Source organism: Melospiza melodia, chromosome Z (genome assembly GCF_035770615.1).
Source record: "Melospiza melodia melodia isolate bMelMel2 chromosome Z, bMelMel2.pri, whole genome shotgun sequence".
NCBI classification, from domain to species: domain Eukaryota; kingdom Metazoa; phylum Chordata; class Aves; order Passeriformes; family Passerellidae; genus Melospiza; species Melospiza melodia.
The window spans coordinates 7,940,381-7,959,214 of NC_086226.1; the positions used below are offsets into that span (position 1 = coordinate 7,940,381).

Genomic DNA, 18,834 nt, shown 5'->3' on the forward strand with positions numbered 1-18,834 from the left:
TGCAATCATTCAGTCTTGTTTGGACTGAGTGGGAAGACTTGAAAGCAGGATTGACTGATACTATGTCTGGAGATGAAGCAAGGTTGGTTTTAGGCATTACTGCAATGGGACCATCTTTTCACTTGCTTGATACATTTTTTGAATTTCAGTTTGAATCCTTTGTTTTGTTGAGTTGGTTAGGTAAGGAGTATGTCCCTGAGGCCTCAGCTCAGCAAACACATGACAGTAGGTCAAGTGAGTATTCATGAACAGTGATAAGGTGTGTTTTCTTCCTGGTCTTTTAGTTTCATCCTTCAGTGCTGCAAAACCTGGCATGTGATATGTGCTTCTGTCTATGCTCGTTTTCTTGCCTCAGTCTTGATAAAATGGGTTAGATGAAGACAGATGCCTGTTGGCTAAACGGGAGTGACACATGAATTAAGGACAAAATGAGCTGGCATTGAAAGCTAAGACTGTACTAGTGATGATGTGTTGGAGAAATGCATAAACCCCAGAAAATGTCAAATAAGCTTGTGAGGATTGTCACACCTGTGGCACCTAGGATACAATTCAGGTTTCTCACAACAGCAGTGTTAAGGCAAAGGCTAACCAAGTCTCATGAGGCATATTTTGAAAATCAGTGAGATTTAAGATGCTATGAGCTTTTATTGTCACTTCACAAATGAATGTTTTGGAGACCACACTTTTCCCGGTGTCCTATGACCAGCTCTTAGTTGCTTCAGGAATATGAAGTGTTTAGGACTTTTCCTTCCATGTACCTAAAAGTGTGTATTTGGAGAAAGATTAATTTATGGTGAATTGGGATCTTTCCTGGAAAATGGCAACACTGAGAGATGAAACTAAAAAGAGGGAAGATTGAGATTGAACATAAGGAAGAACTGAAGGTGGTGAGGAACTTAACAGGTTGCCCTGGGAAGCTGTGGATAACTCATCCCTGGAGCTGTTCCAGGACAGGTTGAATGGGGCTTTAAGCAGTCTGATTGAAGAGATACCCTTGCCTGTACAGAGTGTGTGGACTAGATGATCTTTGAACGTCCATTCCAAACTCAAATGTGCCATGATTGAGTCAAGTGAGTTTGCAGGGAGTTTATATTCTTAGAATGTGCCTCTTTTAGTTGAGAGAAATAAGATGTGTCAGTGTGAAACAGGGACATCAGATGGCAGAAATAGTTTAAGAGTTGTAACCACGTGATGGGAGAGATCCTTTCAGGAATGGGAAAAAGCTGTTGTTGGCCTGATGTGTGTTGAAACAGCTTGGGCTGAGTGTGCAATCAGGGTCTGAAACAGTGGTTCCCATGCTGAATATCAATGTTTCAGCCTGCTTGCTGCAGGACAGGCAGGGTTGTTTGGAGGTGGAATAGTTAATGTTACAGGTTATTTTTTTCCCCTCAGTACCATGCTGAATTTTGCTGGGGAAATGTTAAATGTGTGGTAAGAGTGGGTAGTGCATGTGACCCAAGTATAAAAGGAAAAATTGATGCATCTATAGTAGTATAACACTGTTCTCATTATTCTTGTACAGTACAAGAGGCACATATTTTGGCTGAGATCCAATACATGGAACTGCAAGTGATGTTTGACCTGCTGGCAGATTTTATTTTTCCATTTAAAAACTTTGGCCAACTGCATTTCTTGGTAGATTTTTGTCTGCTTCATTAAACCAATTCCATAAGTGTTAATATTTCACCAGATTTATAACCAAAATCATAATTATCAACAAATGTTAAATTTTCTCTTCTGAGCTTTTACAGGGAGAAGATGACAACCTTATGGATTTCTTTGGAATGGACATTTTACAAAGCAATTTAATTGTTGTAATGTATTGTTTAAATGAATTAAGTTATGGTTAATAAATAATTGTTGAAAATTAATGAATACGAATTGCCTTATATACCAAAATAGTTTGAGTTTGTGTTGCTATTGGTATTTGACTTTTTTTGTTAGGTCCTGATCAACAGAGTTGAATTTATTTCTAAGTAATACCAGATCAGCTACCTGTTACTCCCTTGGTTAAAGAGTATATGAACAAAAAGCTTGAAACTGCAGGGATTGTTATTTTTGAATTAAAAATAGTATATGTTGTGATTAATGGATTAAAAGCTGTTTTACTCTGTTGTGCATTTTGAGACTGTCTGTCTAGCTCTCATTCATAAGTGGGACAAGTCTGAAATATTAATAATACTCAAGTACTTCAGAATCAACTTGTTACATATTGAAGTACCACTGCAACAAATAGAGCAGCATTTTAATTCATTTATGATATTCTGGGTTGCAGGCATACATTCTAAATGTTCAGGTTATTCCATGCTTCTCCATGCATCATTACCAAAAGAACAGTAAGTGGGCTATTTTGTTGTTGAAACTAGCAATCAGCAATTTCCCTCAAGAAGGGTTATATTGAAATATTAGCTTTCTTCTAAAATGCTGTGATTAATGAGGAAAGTTAATGCACATTCCTGGCTCTGGCTAGTGTTAAGATGGCTTAGAAAAAATTGACTCTTTTGTAGTAGTATGAAATCCTATGGTAATTAAACTGAAGTAGCTGCATTTGTTGATAGTTACCAGATGCTTACCGTCTGACAGTTTCAAACTCTCAAAACCACAAAACTCCCAAAATAGGTATTTGCTATCCAAACTTTAGCTATAGGAAAATAGCAGTTAAAAACAGTTGCTCTGCTCATCAAATTTGGGGCTTGTTTCATTACTGCATTGAGATTATTGCAGCCCTCATTGCTGGTTTCAGTCCTGGGTCATCTTTTTAATTTTTTTCCTAGAATGTAGGAATTGCATAGTACATTTATATTTATATTTTTATCTCTTGAATTTCTGTCCTGCTTTTTTTGTGCCTCAAGGAGGGGAAGTTAATCCTCTATTTCTAGTTTACCATTCTTTTTCTCACTGATGTTGTAGTTTGTAGATTAGTGAAGCTGGCCTTGAAGCAAAAAAAAAGAAGACCTATCTTTTCTCTCAGCTGTTTTGTTTATATGATCTTTAAATAATTTGGGTAAAAATCACTAAACTGCATTCTGAAGTCCACATCTGTTCTTGGATGGACAGAACCTGCACTACTGCCCAATTTTGTGGAGTCTGGAAATCAGTCCAGCCTTAGATGTTTGTTACAGATGGTTTTCTCTTGTGACAGGATTGAGTTTTCTGGAAGGAGTCCTTTTTAAAAAGGTTACCCATTTGCTGCCACAGTTAAAAATGATAGGTGCATTTATAATAGGTGCATTTTCCATGCTGTTGCTTGGCATGTCAGTGTCTGGCTAAAGGAAAAGCTTACCTTGATCTGCTTTGACCTCGAGGCTGCCTGTAATTACTTTTCTGTTTCCTTGTCCTGTTGCCTGTGAAACTTGTATTTCTAGAGGTTTGTGTGGTGTATAAACTTCAACTGTGTGGGGAACCTGTATGGCTGATAAGTCACAAAGTGACTAAAAAATTGGTATATTAGTGTGATTCATTTGCACAGCCGTTGTAGGGTTGTCCCTGGTTTCTGGGTGAAGTGTATGGCAAATTACCTTATGTTTTAAACACAGAGTCAGGATCTTACAGGAATGGAGCTGTCTGTTACCAGTTATGAACCTTAAATTCTTAACCAGCCGACCAGTATGTGCTTGTAACAAGTCGAGTGTCTTTAATGAACAAAGTGGGACATGATATGAGGTAACTGGAGCTGCAGGTGTCTGATGTCAGTGCCATGAATCCAAATGGAATGACAGAGATGCCATGCCTCTCTGAGAGTGTGTGGGAGCTCCCAGCAGAGAGGTCCTGTAGCAAAAGGCTGATTACCCACTACGTTAAGCAGTGGCACAGTTTGAAGAATCAATGTCTCCTGATGTTTATCACTGCTAGGAAGATGCAATCGAACATCCCCATGAAAAACTCCATAATGGATGTTGTGGCCATCACTAGTGTTGTCTTGTAATCCAGTACTGTGATCTGCACAGTCCTGTTTGTCAGGGTCTTTTCTGCCTTTCCTTCCTACTTATGTATTTGAAAAATGAAAAATGCTTTAAAAGTGCCATTTTCTTTGTTTGTGACCCCCTGCCCCTCAATCATTGCACTAGTTAATAACAAACTGCATTAATTTGATGTAGGCTGCTCCTCAGATTTAGGTCTCTCATCACAGCTGCTTGGACTGTTGATCCACGGGATATGTATGCAGCAGGGACACCTCACACTTCCTCCCTCAAGCCCCCTTTTGTCTGTGTGAGCCCTGCTCTGAATGGTTAAATGTAGGATGATGGTCACTTGTATTTGTATCCCATAAGATAAAGATATCATTGCATTTGTTTTCACTGGTGTCCCTTGAAAGTTGGATAGCAACTTTGAGTGTTGTCTTCAAGGAGGGTTTGGGTTTGTTTAGGTTTGGGTTTGTTTATGTCCATCTTAAAATTGACCAAGAAATTTAATTTACTTTATCTCCTGGATTAAGTGCTACCACATCTCCTTTGGTAGCCCTTATGAGTAATTACTGTAGATCAAGTTAGAAGTTACTTTTCTGAAAGAGATGGTTTTTCTTTCTCTTTTTATGGGTTTTTAGTTTGGGGGTCTTGGTTTTTTTGGCTTTAGTTTTTGGTTTTTTTTTTATTGTTGTTTTGCTTGATTTGGGTTATTTTTTTGGTAGGAGAGCTGGGGAGGTGTGTTTTGGTCATGTTGCAGTACATCACATCTAGTTTTACAGCTTTATCCAGAGAGCTGTTACCAGTGGTTTAACATAATTGTCCGTGTTTGCAAAGGAGTACCTCCATGTGCTCTTGTTTGCAGAACTCTTAGAGGTACAAAGCAGAAGCAGTTGCTGCATGTTTTGGGGTGATGCCATCTCTTTGGATACTGCAGTAAAAGCATAAATCTGTTTTGTACTGAAGTGAACTTATCAGCTTTATGCTGAGAGAAGTCGTAAGAGATCTGAGCTGTGTAGCAGTGGTTGAACACTTGCATAGACAGGAAGCTTTGATGAGAACTTTTGTTTTGTCTTAGCAACATGCACTGTTTTCTTCTGGTTTTGCTGTTTGACGCTATATATACAGAAGCCTGATGTTGGTTATAGCCCTTCGCTTGTACTGAAACAAGTAGGTGCAGTGAAAACTGAAAACAATGTCTACATTTTTGAACACCTATGATCATTAGAAATCAATCTCTTGAAACAAAGTGACTTTTGCTTTTTTCTTTACTGTAAAATCAGTAGTTCATAAAATAACATAGGCAGGAATTCTTTTTTTTACTTTTTCAGTCTTTTGTGTTTGTAGTTTTCAGACTAAATGGTGCATCCTTAGTAGTGTATAGACTACCCAATGTGTATTAGCAGGTGAAATGGAAATTGCGAGATCAGGTCTCTTTCTCTGAAAATCATAGATGTGCTGATTTGATTATGGTTGATAACTTGAAGCATTTTCAAGTTCTCTATTACCCGTAAGTTATTAGTTTTTCATTTATTGAATTTTAGGTGGAAATTACTTCAGAGAATGCACATGGTCTGGAATGTAGACATGTTTGCACCCCTATACTCAGGAATACAGCAGCAAGAGTCCAGTTCTTATTGCCAAATAGTTAAATTGGTTTAAGTTATCATGAGTAAAGCAGCTACAGGTATTATTAGTGGTAGGATGCTTCCAACTTGTCTAGTCAGAACTCCTTCAGGAAAAGGAATGAAGAAACATGTAAATAATAGCAAAAAACCACCCCTACTTCCCAGAAGCTCTTCATGAGTTGCGCTTTGTAATAATTTTTTTGTTCTCTTCTGTTGGTGAGTCTCTCCCTTTGGCATTGCCTCTTGCAGCAAGTCATATATTTCTGTGTTCTCCTTGTCTGGCAGCACAACTAAATGCTGCCATTCAAGTTTAAGTGATGACATGCCCAGTGAATTGCCTTGGTCACCTCTGTCTCTTCAGGCCATTCCAGCTCATCACCTCTCTGTGCCAGTTGTCGCTGTCATCAGTTTTGCCTTGCCACTTCTGTTTCTGCATCTTTGTGTTGTTGTTTGTTGTTGTGGTTGTTTCCCTGTCCCCTCTCCCCTTCTGTCATGATCACTCTGAGGTCCTCTGCCCTCATCCTCGACTCCTGCTATGCTATGTTACTCTGACTGGCTGGTTTTGTGAATCCTGACCTGCTGCCTCAGTGTTACTAAGTGAAAAATTATACAGATGGGCAGGAAAGAGTTCACATCAGGTTGCTGGAGTTCCTTGTAACTTTTAGGTTCTTGCAGCCCTGATCCTCTCCATGGAGAGTTGTACAGAACCAAGAATGAGGGAGGTCTATGAGGAAAGTGAAGGGAGACGAGCACATCCTATTGATGATCCTTGTCTCAAATTTATTGATCCAGCTTACACACTTTCATAGTAGTGTTAATTAAGCTCATACATATTGCAAAACTGAGCTCATCATTGGTTACAGATTACCTGCCAACCCCTCCTTTGTTGCTAATACCTGTGGTTTTCTTGTTGAGACTAATACTTGTTTTTTATATCTTGCTGTCGACTACATTCAAAGACTCCATGTTTTTCACCATGTTTTTTTCATAATTTGATCAAGGACGCAGTGCTTTTGTTTTTCTCGTAATGAGAAGGCTGAGAACTTACTGCTTACAGCTGCATATGATCATGGACTTTTTCCCTCAAGCCACATCTGCACAAAAACTCTCCAACAGGTCTACATTTATAAAAGAGAGCTTGTAGGTGGCTGTATGAGCACCCTGTAGTTCTGTGCAACTAACCGGTTCCTCTAGAGCAGGAAGGGTGGTGTGAGTTTTTTCTGTCCTCTGTCAGTTTACAGTGTGCAGTAAGGTACCAGGCCAAATCTGTACCACCATGTGCTGTTGTGGCAGTGTCCTTCAGCATCTTGTTCTGGAGTCTGGAGACCAAAGGAAACCGTGGTAGAGTTGCACTTGTCCATTATCTGATCAGAGTAAAGCTTTGGAAGCAGTCCAAATTTCAAATTAAATTTCAAAATGAGTGGTAGCAAAAATAAGCAGATCTTTACTGCACAGTGTAATTAATGTTAAGATAATGCCCAGAATCATAGTAACAAATGAGTAACTGCCTAAGTGGATGCAGATACTGTTTTCCCAGCTTGGACAACAGGGCAGCAGCAATATGCTTGTAACAGTGGTCCCTGACTAGCCTGTCAAATCTGATCAGTCATAAGACACTATTTTAATTAAAACTCCTTTGGGAAGGGGGTGATGAAATGTGCCTGGCAGCCTGTTCTTGTGTTACTGTGTGTAGTCCTTAACAGTTTTGTTTGCTGACAAGTGCCTTCTGAAGTAATGTTATCTTAATAAGTGCACACTCACAGTGCATCGGCAAGACCTGTGTGATATAAACTCAAATGCTATGTGAATCTAAAGTGACTGGCTCTTGAAATGATCAATTTCATGACTAGCTTGCTGCTTATGTGCCTTAGCTAGTTCTGTGGTTAATTAAGGTGTTGCATATGGCAGAGGAATAATTTTTCCACTGCATCTTGAAAGTAATGGAGACACTAAGTCAGCGTTAGGATTTTACTACAGCATCAGCAAAAGCAAGATACATATATCTTATGTGGGGTGACAGTGAAACTTTATGCAGCTTCAGAGTGATAGGCTACTGCAAAACTCCTTGGAATCTGGATGTGCAGTTTTGGGTTGTTGGCATTTACACACATTGCCAGTTGTGTCCCTGGAGCAGTAACCTGTAGTAAATGGTGCTGCTTTGAGCAAACACCCTTATTAACTGAACCTGGCAAAGTGAGAAAGTTACTTTCTCTAATCAGAAGTTTTTGGAATCCTCTAAAAAAGAAGTTCCTTTTAGTCTGAGATAGTAACGAGAAAAAAAAAACAACTTTGAAAAATCAAAAGAAGTGTGTGGAGGTTTTGTCCCAAGTTAAGTGGAGAGCAGGCAGTGCTTGCACACAGGGAACTGGTGAGGATGTGAAGCCTATATGACTCTACATGTCACCTGGCTTTTTCACTAAAAACAATGCCTAATTGCTACTCTCACACAGAGGAACCACCAACGCAACAGCTTGTCTGGCAGTGAAGCCTGGGTCTGAAAGTGCAGCTGTTTTTTGTGCTGTTGTCTGCAGTCTGGGCACGGGACCGGTAAGGCTTGTTCAGCCTCGTTGACATGCAGCTTTTCTGGGTAGTCTGGTGACTTTGCCCTTGACATCCTTCCTTGGATGGCAGGCTTGGCACTGTTTCACCTTCTTTTCTTTCTGTCTTGGAAGCCTTAATGTTTTGTTTGTTTCTGAGAACAAGGTGCCAGAACCAGTTTCTGGCTTAGTGGAATAGTTTCAGACATAATAGCACTGGTGAGAGAGGTTGTTGAGTTCCTAAAAGAACCTGACAAACATTAAGCAGGATGACACAGTTTTTATGTGCAGCATGCACCTGGGCTTGCCCAGCATGACTCACTTCCCCATGGCCCAGCATCTGCCCACTGTGTTTCACAAAGTCTGGTTGCACGTGGGTGATCTTCGTACAGCTTTGGCTTTAGCTTTGTGTAGGTTTCCCATTAGCCAGGGCTGGTTCATTTGTTGATTTCAATATAATGTTGAAAGGGATCTTTGCACTGCAAAAGGGATTTTCCTAGAGTACTTGCAACTGGCTCTTCTTGTCCCCAGTCCTGTCAGCAACAGCAATAGCTAACCTGTGTAATCCTCACATTCCTTTAATATGTAATGTTGGCAGTTGGAATCTGCAATGGGAACAGTGTTCAAAAGAGTCCTTGACAAGAGGAATGATGGGCATGAATGTTACATCTGTCCCCTGTTGTTGTGCTCTGCTGCCTGTGGGGATGTACCAGAGGTCTCCATGGTTTTGAAGAACAGCTATTGGCATTTCAGTCTGAGATGGAGAACTTCAGAGACAAAGGGCAACTCTGAGTCCTTGTCATGTTACAAGGAGCACTTAAAAATATATTGAGTTACTCTACAAATTATGCTGTAGTACTTTGTGATGTACTTCTAATCTAGCAAAAACCCCCATGTTATTGAGTATAAGCATCCTGGAGCAGAGTTTTAGCTGACAGCTAATTCTATCTTGATCAACTCTTTTGCTGAGCCGGGCCTGCTCTCTGTTAAAAGCTGGCTAGCCACTTCTGAGTTTAACATCTTGGCTATGAATGATTCACATCCACATTTTTTAAGTTGTTGCTAACTGTTGTAGGCAGTGGATGGAGCCTGTTCTCATTGGTTTCTTGTGTGTATCCAAGGTGTCTTTCTCTTGGTACTGTTTATTTTACACCTGTTTTATGCATTTCCCAGTGTGTCTCGATGAGTGCCATGCTGGCTAACTGGCTGCATACCCAGTGCAGTAGTATCCCTTTTTTAGAGCAGCAGGGATTAAACTGAAGAGGATCAGCCTGGTATTTCCAGTAGGAAGAGCTATTCTTAATGCCAAGGGAGGCAGGGTGCACTTCATGAGGCTGGGACAGAGTGGCCTCTGTGTGCTGTGATCTGTAACTCCGTCTTCCTGTTCACCTTGGTTGTGTCTTGGCTCTTGGCTGTTTTGGTTTTTTGGTTGGGGCTTTATTTTGCTGTTTCAATTGGCAGACCTTGGTCTCAAAGTTATTTCTCTACTCAATTAGTTTCAGGGCTAAAAAATGTTTGCTTATCTGTCTTAGGAGCAGGCACATCAGGTGTCTGCAATGTATTCCATAACCTAGAGATAAGACTCTGGAACTGCATAAATGCACTCTGTGCTACATATACAAAATTGTTCAAGCTGTTTTAAAATGTTTTTCAGGTTCTAGATGGCTTCTAAGAAGTTGGGATCCGACTCTCATGGTAAGTGAGATTTAGCATCCTTGTCTTTTCAATAGGATGAGTCCTGCTATTGCTGCTGACTAATGTCCTAGCCTTGACAGTCCATAGAGACTAATCTGTTCAGCCTCTGAGTAGTTTTTTGTTAGGAATGAAGTGCCTTGGCTTCCTTCATGCATAGCTGCTTGCTGATGCTGTGTTTGCTTGTTCTCTGATTAAACTGAAAATCAGTCTCTGGCTGTTCCCTGTTCCTTCATGGGTAAAATAACACATTCTTCTTCCCCAACAAATTCCCCTTCAAAATTAAAGCTGAACTGCTCTGGTGTTTGATCAAGTGGTCACTAGATCTGTAGCATCTTCCTGTGGAAGTCACATGAGAAGCTGAATTGAAAGTGAAGCTTTTAATACAACATTGAATTATGCTTCATTTTTGCTCAGCCATGAGTTTCTCTCCTAAATTGGACAAACTTGATTCAGAAGGCTGATGAAGAAAAGACTCTATTTTCCTGTCTTCTGCATATGAGATGCATAAAGTCATGCAGGTGATTGGTATCATGAAAGTTATTTGCCTGTAATGTCCTTGTTTTTAAGAAAATGGGGTGTAATTTCAATGTAATTAATGTTGCTGTGGAACATTAAAGTTCAGTTTGTTGTATGTAATCTGGATTCCTCAAATCAGTAACTTTTCAGGCTGTCAAAACTGATGCTTTTAGAAATTCAGCCTTGATGTTTCTGGATAATTTTTGCAATAAATGAGTCCTGGGGAATTCAGTTTTTCCTGGAGCCTTTTATTTAGTCTTTCAAGTGTAAAGTTGAAGTAAGAATAGTACAAAATAAGAAATGTCTCACTTAAATACTAGGTTAAGGATAAATAGAAATAGTGTATCAAAACTTCATTTTTTGGTGGTCTCCTTTGCTGTGGCCCAGTGACTTTGCTGCAAGACAACTGATTTTTTCATTTGGTACTTGACAGCTATTCAGCAGTTGCTCCTGTGTCTGAAAACAGTTTCTATGAACACTCTGATCTGCTTGTCTTTTATGTCTGTTTTTATTTTTCTCCTCACCTAACCAGACTAATAAAGGCTGCTCAGGCCAGAATTCAACATGTCTTAAATATATCCCAGAAAAGTATGGTGTGGTGGAACTGCTGCTGGCTTGAAAATAACAAGGTCCAAACAAATGGTGCTATGAGCTGCCTGGTTAACTTGTGTGCTCCTTTGTGTACCCTCTGTTCCTAATCACACTGTTGCAGTACTGTTTCTGAGGAGCAGTGGACCAACTTCCTTGTCTTAATTATATCTTAAGAGATCAGCAGGGCAGTTGTTTCAGTCTACTCCAGAGTTGTTATCTCACTAAATGAGTTCTGGTTTACTGTGGAGCATCCATCCCCATGGCTGCCTTCAGCTCTGTGTCTCTGGCAGGCTGATGAAATCAGTCAATATAGTTGATGTAGCTCTTGTGATTATTGTTGAACTGCTTATTAGAGGTTAGAGGGCTGTCACTGAACAGAATGTTTGAGGCTGGCAGGGACATCTGCAGATTGTCATGTCCAAACCTCTGGCAGGGTCATCTAAAGCAGGTTGTTCAGGACCATGTTCAAATGGAGATGAAGATGGGAACACAAGGTATGAGTAGAGGGAAAGGAATCCCTTTTCCTACGTGGATTACGCCAAGTGTGATGCTTCAATATTTCAGTTGTATTTTTGCTGTCGCTATACAATTTCAAAGCTTTTAAACTCTTATTTCCATCAATTAAGTGATTTGTGTGACCATAGCAACTAAGTTCCTTCCACATGGTTTCAAAACTGTTCCTCATTCATGCCTGTTTTGGTTGTTTGTTTTTTTCTGAAGTGTTTCCACTTTGGTGCCAAACTGGACACTTCTATGAGTTACACTGAAGTGGAGAGAAATCCTACTCTTAGAGTAGTTTGTTGTGCCAGGAGTGTAGTACAGAGGTCGTGCTGACAAGTACACTTTTGCCAGGCCTGTTCTCAGAAATTACTCAGTATGTTTTTAACTGATACAAGGATGAACTGGCTAACAGACTTACTAAATAACAGTTTGGTAAAGACTTGTTCCACTTAAACCTGTGACTGTTGTAACAATGTCTTTCATAATAGAAAGGTAGGTTTTTTATGTAGGTTTTTCTTACTGCTCTAGAATGTGGAATTGAAAGCAATTTGCCCCCTTTACTCCTCAGTGTGTGCACTTGGTCTGCTTACAGAAAGAAAAGGATTCTTGGCTCTCTGGATAAGAGTTTAGCTTCACCAAGCTAGTGCTGTTCTGATTGGGCTGAATTTTAAGTCTGAGGTATTTTGCCTCAGACTTTTTGCCATTGAATGTCCTAAACCATTTGAGGTGTTTTAATATGCGCTTATGGGCTTTTTCTCATACTTATATTCAGGATGAGGTTGTTAGCAAGGGTTGTTATTAAAAATATCAGTATACTGGGGAAGAAAGTAGGAAGTTTTTATTCCTTAGTCAAGCTTCTGGAGTTAAGCTCGCAGCTTAATATTGCTAGCTAGGTGGGCTTAGTATTTTTTATTTGCTGTGCAAAATAGGATTGCTGATATGTAAACAGCAAAGTTTGTGCTTGTACCCTCTGTGGCTGGTAGGTGCTTCAGTGTAGACCACTACATATTGTCAGTAGATCTAATAAGACAAGGATTTGCATGCTGAACAATTTGAGCTTCTCCATGTGGAGAAGTAATGTTGCTGCACTTGGATCATCTGGTGTAGAGCAGGACTTGTGCCAGTGGAACTAGCAGGTCATGGTAGCAGCAGTTGGCAGATCTGATTGTCTGTGACCTGGCCATGATTTACCACTCTGGCTGCAGAGGCTGCCACAGTTATTTCTGTATAAGCAAATGCTTTGCATATCAGGCTCTCAAGTTGGCAGCTCAAGCACAACGTGGATGCTGTGTTGCAAAGAGTGGTAGTGTTGGCCAAGTGAGGTGCTGTCTGGATGCCATCCTATGCAGTGCTTGGATATGTGATTCCCAGTAAGGATCACCGAAAACACTGTCATGTTCTACCTGGAGCATTTTTGTTCATCCCGGAGGTGCAGGAGGGATATAGGTCTTTCATCCTGATAATTTCAAAGTGTCCTACCAGGACTCTGTGACCACCCAGCGTGTACATAGTATGAGAGCTCAAGTAATGACAGCATATAAGACTTTAACTGCAAATTGACAGGATGTTCTTGTTTATGAAAGCTGCTCAGCCTCTGGGAGTCTGTGGCTGCCTTGTAGATGAATCAACAGTGAGGGAACATAAACAGTACTTATGCTGCCATCTGAGTATGAAAATGGGTCAGATAAAAGCAGCAAGTCAGTTCACTGAGTGAGGAGGGCTTGGTCACTGAACACCATCTTAGATGTTGTCACTAATGTCTTTCTGTATCTGTGTCACTCAGGGAGAAGCTACAAGTGAGGCCTAGAGTCACTCCTCAGGTTGTTACACATGTCAAAAACCTTGCCTGTGATTCCAAAACCTTGGATGAGTGACCCCAGAGACCACTTTCAGTTAATGGAAAAGTTGTTTATATTTTGGTCTTTCTCATACTACTTCACAGTTGCTCAAGGAAAGCACACTAATACTCTGGCTGTTTGGAGGTGGTTGAGCTCTAAGTGCTTTTTCCTTGTGAATTTGCTGGAAAAATGTCATCCTACAAAAAAACAACAGATGTAGGGCTTGATAAAGTTAGATTGCTTTGTTTCAAAAATTAGAGTTGCTGTATTAATAGCCTTAGTATTTCACTGTGTTTTGTTTAAAGTGGAATGACATTGCTTCATTGCTTTGCACTTGTGACCACTTTCTGTCCAAATGCTACTCACTATTTGTATGTCAAAACCTGGATTGTAGTTTGTCTTAGTTGTTCTAAAGCTGAGTAGTTTTAAAATCTGCTTTGAATATGACAAAAAAAACTGGCACAACTTTTTATAGAGATAGAATACAGTGTTCAGGAGAGCTTCAGCATCCAGTTGTGTAGGAATAATGTTGTCACAAAGGAAACTAAGATACTGGTTGCATTGATGTCAAAATATGGTGGATTGTGGTTGTGAAGGGGTTTGCCTTTATTTTTATTTTTTTTTTCTTAACAGTTATGGGCTAGAATTTAGGAATTAAACAAACTCTGACCAAACTCCCTAAACTAAGAGACACTGAGGTCCAAACAGCTTCAAAGTCCATTTGTGTTGTATATCATATCTACATATATCGTACATATATCATACATATATCTACATATATCATATCTGGTGTAGATGCTGCAGTGGAGATAAAATAGCTCCCAAACACAGCAATGTGAGCCTGAAATGAAAGTGTGAAATTTGTGAGTTGTGGGGTTTTTTTCTTAATACAATTCCTGCTTCTGATTTCAGGGCCTTTCAGTTACCTTGATGATGTCCCATTTAAGATAGGAGACAAGTTCAAAACCCCAGCAAAGGTTGGATTACCCATTGGTTTCTGTCTGTCTGATTCTTCTCAGCTTGTCAGAGAAGCCCAGGTAAGTGATATTTTGCCTTCCTGCTCTCTCCCCTCACCCCAACTTGTGGTGCTGTGCTGTACATTCCAAGTTGTCACAGTTTGCACACAGTCAGTCTTGTATTTCTAGGAGATCTGTTGGGCTATATAGAAAAGTAAAATATGATGGGTCATGCAGGAAGCTTCTAATTTTTATTGCCTTAAAACTATTAGGCATTTATTTTTAAGCATTTGTTTTAGTCTGTTTCAAAGAAGCACAGTAGTTTTGTGTGCTTATAGTTAGTGCTGAATGTTACTTTGACAAAATATGAATATAGTTTTTAATAGGATAAATCCTAAGAACTGATACACCCAGGCAATGACATAATTTTCCCTTCTTATTTCCTGGGTAGTTCTGAGTGAGAGTTCTTTCCTAGCTGTGGGGCAAACAGATTACAGCTGGGTACATGGATGGCTTCCCTGTCTTGAGGAGCATGTTTCTGCTAGTATTCTGCTTAAATAAATTACTAGTAGCATAAAATCAATTCCTTTAGTGCAGCTGTTGGAAATCTAATCTCCAAATGCAGGTTGTGATACAGGAGGTCTAATTGAATTATGTTTTCTCATTTGGATCCACGATTTTCCTTGACCAGTCCCAATTGATGCTTGTTTTTACTTTGTCTGTGACATATTGCCATAGGTGGTTCTGCTTTTTTCTTGCTGTTTTTGTTCTCTTCCTGCCCTACATATTGCCCTGTTATCCTACTTCGTGGCTTTTCCCTCATAACATTAAACAATTACCTGATTTTCCTAGTACCCATATTTCCACCCAGTTAAGCTGGTGTGGGAGAGCCAAAGCAGATACTGGTGTCCTGTTGCTGGCTTGATTGTGCTGTGTCTCCATTTTTCTGCCAAGCTGGAGCTCATGCAGCATAGTGTGCCTGGTCACCCTGCACAGTGTGGACTGTGCATCTCACAGTGGACTTTGACTCTTGTTATAGATGTAATGAGCACTGTTTTAAAAAAAAATGCACATTCCTATTCATATTTTAGTATTAAAAAAAATATGTGGATATTTTAAGATGTAGTTAGGCTCCTCAGAATTATGCCCTTTACAGCTAAGCCACTCTGTGGTCAGTACACTGGTAGTGAGTGTCACATCAGTAACTACAGCAAAATCTGCTGCTGCCTGTATGTGTTGTCATTGGTGTAGTCACTGTATCCCCTTTGGCTGGTGAGGCACTACACTCGAGTAGCAAGGAAAATACTGCCTTAAACCAATGGGTGTAACACTGTAATATCAAGTCCCTTAGGAATCTTTTAGGGGAAACTGAGTAATACTGTATTGGCCTTTGGATGCACAAATACTCTGCTGAATGACTTGTAGAACTTGCGGACTGGGGATAGTTCAGTTGTGCCACATCAGAGTGTGATTGTTCATCTAATAACTCGTTAGATTTCCCCTTGCTACCTCCCTTGTCCTGGGGGAAGAAGGTGGGAGGGCTGTGAAAATGATCTTGGGATGATGAGTAGTTCTAAAGCAAAGCTAAATGTAGGAAGGAGGCAAAATACAGTTCTCTAATCCAGGTTGCAGCCAAATTTTACTGTTAGTGGCAAAATTAAGTACTTCTGCTTAATTTGTCAATCTGCCAGCTTTGTCAATCTGCAGGCTGTTTAAAAATGTTGCTGTTCCTAGTAATTCATGTAGCTCTTATTCTCTTTGCATTAATTTATATTGCTGTTAGAAGTAGCAGCTATGATCCTTATAACTTCTCTTTTTTTTATTTTTTTACTTTCCCTTCTCTCCTTTCCCCTCCATGTCCATTCAGTATGACTTCTCACTGGAAAAGAAAACAATCGAGTGGGCTGAAGACATCAAAAAAATTCAGGCTGCCCAGAGAGAAGCTGAACGCAAGGCAGAAGAAGCTCTAGCAAACTCAAAAGCAGCTCCAGAGGACAGCAGCAAGATGGGGTTCTCAGAGGGACCTTGCCCTGAGGTCATGCCTCCTCCTATTAACCCCATCCTTGCTAGCCTGCAACACAATAATATTCTGACTCCTACTCCAGCCAACACCAGCTCTGTGAAGCAAAAGGTCCTCAGTCCACCTCGTCCAAAGGCAGATTTCAACCCAGCTGATTTTGAATGTGAAGAAGACCCATTTGACAAACTGGAATTAAAAACTATCGACGATAAGGAGGAATTAAAAAATATCCTTGAAATTCATGTTGGTACTACTGGGCCGATTGTTGCCCAGCTGTTAGATAATACCTTGCCTAAAGGAGGGTCTGAGTCTGTGTTGCAAGATGAGGAAGTTCTGGCATCCATAGAAAAGGCCACGTTGGACTTCAAACCCGTTCACAAACCCAATGGCTTTATCACTTTACCACAGTTGGGAAACTGTGAAAAGATGTCCTTGTCTTCCAAAGTGTCCCTTTCCCCCATCACTTCGGTGAGCAATATCAAATCCCTGTCATTCCCTAAGCTTGACTCCGATGAAGGGGATCAGAAATCATCAAAGCTCACGAGCACTTTCCACAGCACTACCTGTCTCCGCAATGGCACTTTGCTTAGCTCTTTGCAGACCTGTGCTCAGAGCAAAGCCAGTGAACTGAATGGACACCACATGCTTGGTCTTTCCGCTCTAAATGAGGACAGTGGCAGGGAGACATTATCCTCTTCATCCAGGCTGTCTTCCCTGGCTGTTTCGACTGTTTGTACAGAAGAAGAATCATCTCAAAGCACATCAACTACGGTAAACATGGAGTGGAGCTGGTGTGAGAGGTGGAGGTGCAGAGGCAGCTTTTGCCTCTAAATTGCCCTGTTGCTTTGGTTATAATTTCATTTGCTAGGAGTGAATTGTAGATCCTCTTAATGTATGTGGTAAATTGATCAGTCCAACAGGTCTCTGTGGCAGTAGTTCTAAACCTCAGATTATTACCCTGCATTTTGCCCCAAATTTGATGTTTTTAGACCAAATCCAGTGATTGTTTTTTTAGCTATTCAGTTCTCCTTTGTTGTTGATAATTGCACATCTTTGAGCTAAGCATATAAGGCATCTTCTGTGTACAGTCCTGCATCCTATCCTATCCAGATGAGGTGTATCAGATTCTGAAGTGCTGTTAGGGTTTGAGTCAAATCTCTTCTGGTTTTCTTCCTTAGTTTGCTTATTTGCTGGAAACAATGGGAAATGCAGGCTTCTCAAGGAATAGAAGTAGTAATAGGTTAAAACACCCAGATGTGCTGCATCATTCAGGGAAGAAAAAAGTGCTTGCAGTTGACCTGCAGTGAAGTAAGCCTATTTTTTTTTAGCTTGAGTTTTCTTCCTGACATCCTTTAAAAACTTAATCCTTAAGAGGAGAAAAAGATAGTGATGTGAAACCTTGTGTTTGCCCTTTCTTGTGAAGGAGGGTAGAGTCATTGCTCAGTGGAGACCAAAACCATCGTGAAGATCATCTTGTATTTTTAATGTTACAGTTGCTCACCATACAGCTCTGAGATGCGAGATTGAGGAAATGAAGAGTCAATCTTGTTGCAAGTTCTAAAATTACTTTGAGGACAGTAACTTCACATCAGGTGTTGTTTTGTCTCTTTGTGACTAAGAACAGAGATTAGATTAAGTTTGTGGGGTTTTTTTACGAAGAACTGCAGATCCAGACCCCAGTACTCATGAAGCCTAGTGAAAGCTGTGTAGTCAAATCCTCTTGCTTGTTCCAAAATAATCTGGGTTTTTTCTCTGTCCAATAGAGGCAGTGTTTCAGTGATTCTGTGGTTTTAGTGTTGTGCTGTAGGTTTTTGTGCGACACCATGTGCTGTGAAACAAGTGCTGCTGCTTCTCCCTTTTGTCCTCACAGCTCTTTTCGGGGTTAGATAAATGCACTCATAATTGTGAAGTACAATATTCTGGGAAATAGTGTATCTGACAGAGCAGAGCAGAACAGCTGATTGTTGATGACTGGAACAAATTCAATGCTGTTAATTGTGGCAGGAGCAGCAATGTGCTGAGCACCTGCTGGAGGTCTCAGGTGTGAGAGGGGCCTGTATGCCTCAGTTATGGAGCACATGGCATCTCTGGGGATGAAAGATCACTTACAGCTGGGTAGATTGGCATTAAGATGCCTGAATTTACACTCAAAAAATTAAAATCTCTCTGAATTAAATTTTTTTCAAGACCAAAAGGGAATGTGTATTCTTGACAATGTTGTAAGGGAAGATGCAAAATAGGAAAAGAAAATGGACTTATTAGGACAAGTAATAAGATCAATTCATTAATTTGAAACTATTTATGCTTTGGAAGTAGTGAACCAAGAAATAATTATGGTGACAGAATTTAGTTCTTTGTGTTTAAGTTCCAGGACTTCAGATTATACTTGTTTTATGTTTCCATAGTATAATTCCACTGAAAAATGATGGCTTATATGCAAGAAATTTAAGTAAATGCAACAAAAGAATTTAATTAAATGTAACAAAAATCCCCAGAGTATGAAAACACTAGAACAAAATCACAGTCATCTCCGTGGCTGGGAGCAGAAGGCTCATATCCAAATGTATTCCATAGTGATTTTTTTTTTCCCTCACAAGGTTAGAAATTGTAACTTTGAATTTGCAGTTACCATGGGGGTTTTTGCTTTACC

General features: G+C 40.1%; 1 protein-coding gene across 3 annotated transcripts in view; it reads left to right on the top strand.

Moving 5' to 3' along the window:
• UBAP1 (ubiquitin associated protein 1) overlaps window positions 1–18,834 on the top strand; it is a 33,982-nt gene that overhangs the window by 7,965 nt on the left and 7,183 nt on the right. For all 3 annotated transcript variants that reach the window (XM_063181376.1, XM_063181377.1, XM_063181375.1), the window contains exons 2-4: window positions 9,722–9,762; window positions 14,121–14,245; window positions 16,032–16,955. In XM_063181376.1, coding sequence (XP_063037446.1) covers window positions 9,729–9,762; window positions 14,121–14,245; window positions 16,032–16,955 — 1,083 coding nt within the window. In that variant the 5' untranslated portion in view covers window positions 9,722–9,728. The remainder of the gene's footprint in view (window positions 1–9,721; window positions 9,763–14,120; window positions 14,246–16,031; window positions 16,956–18,834) is intronic.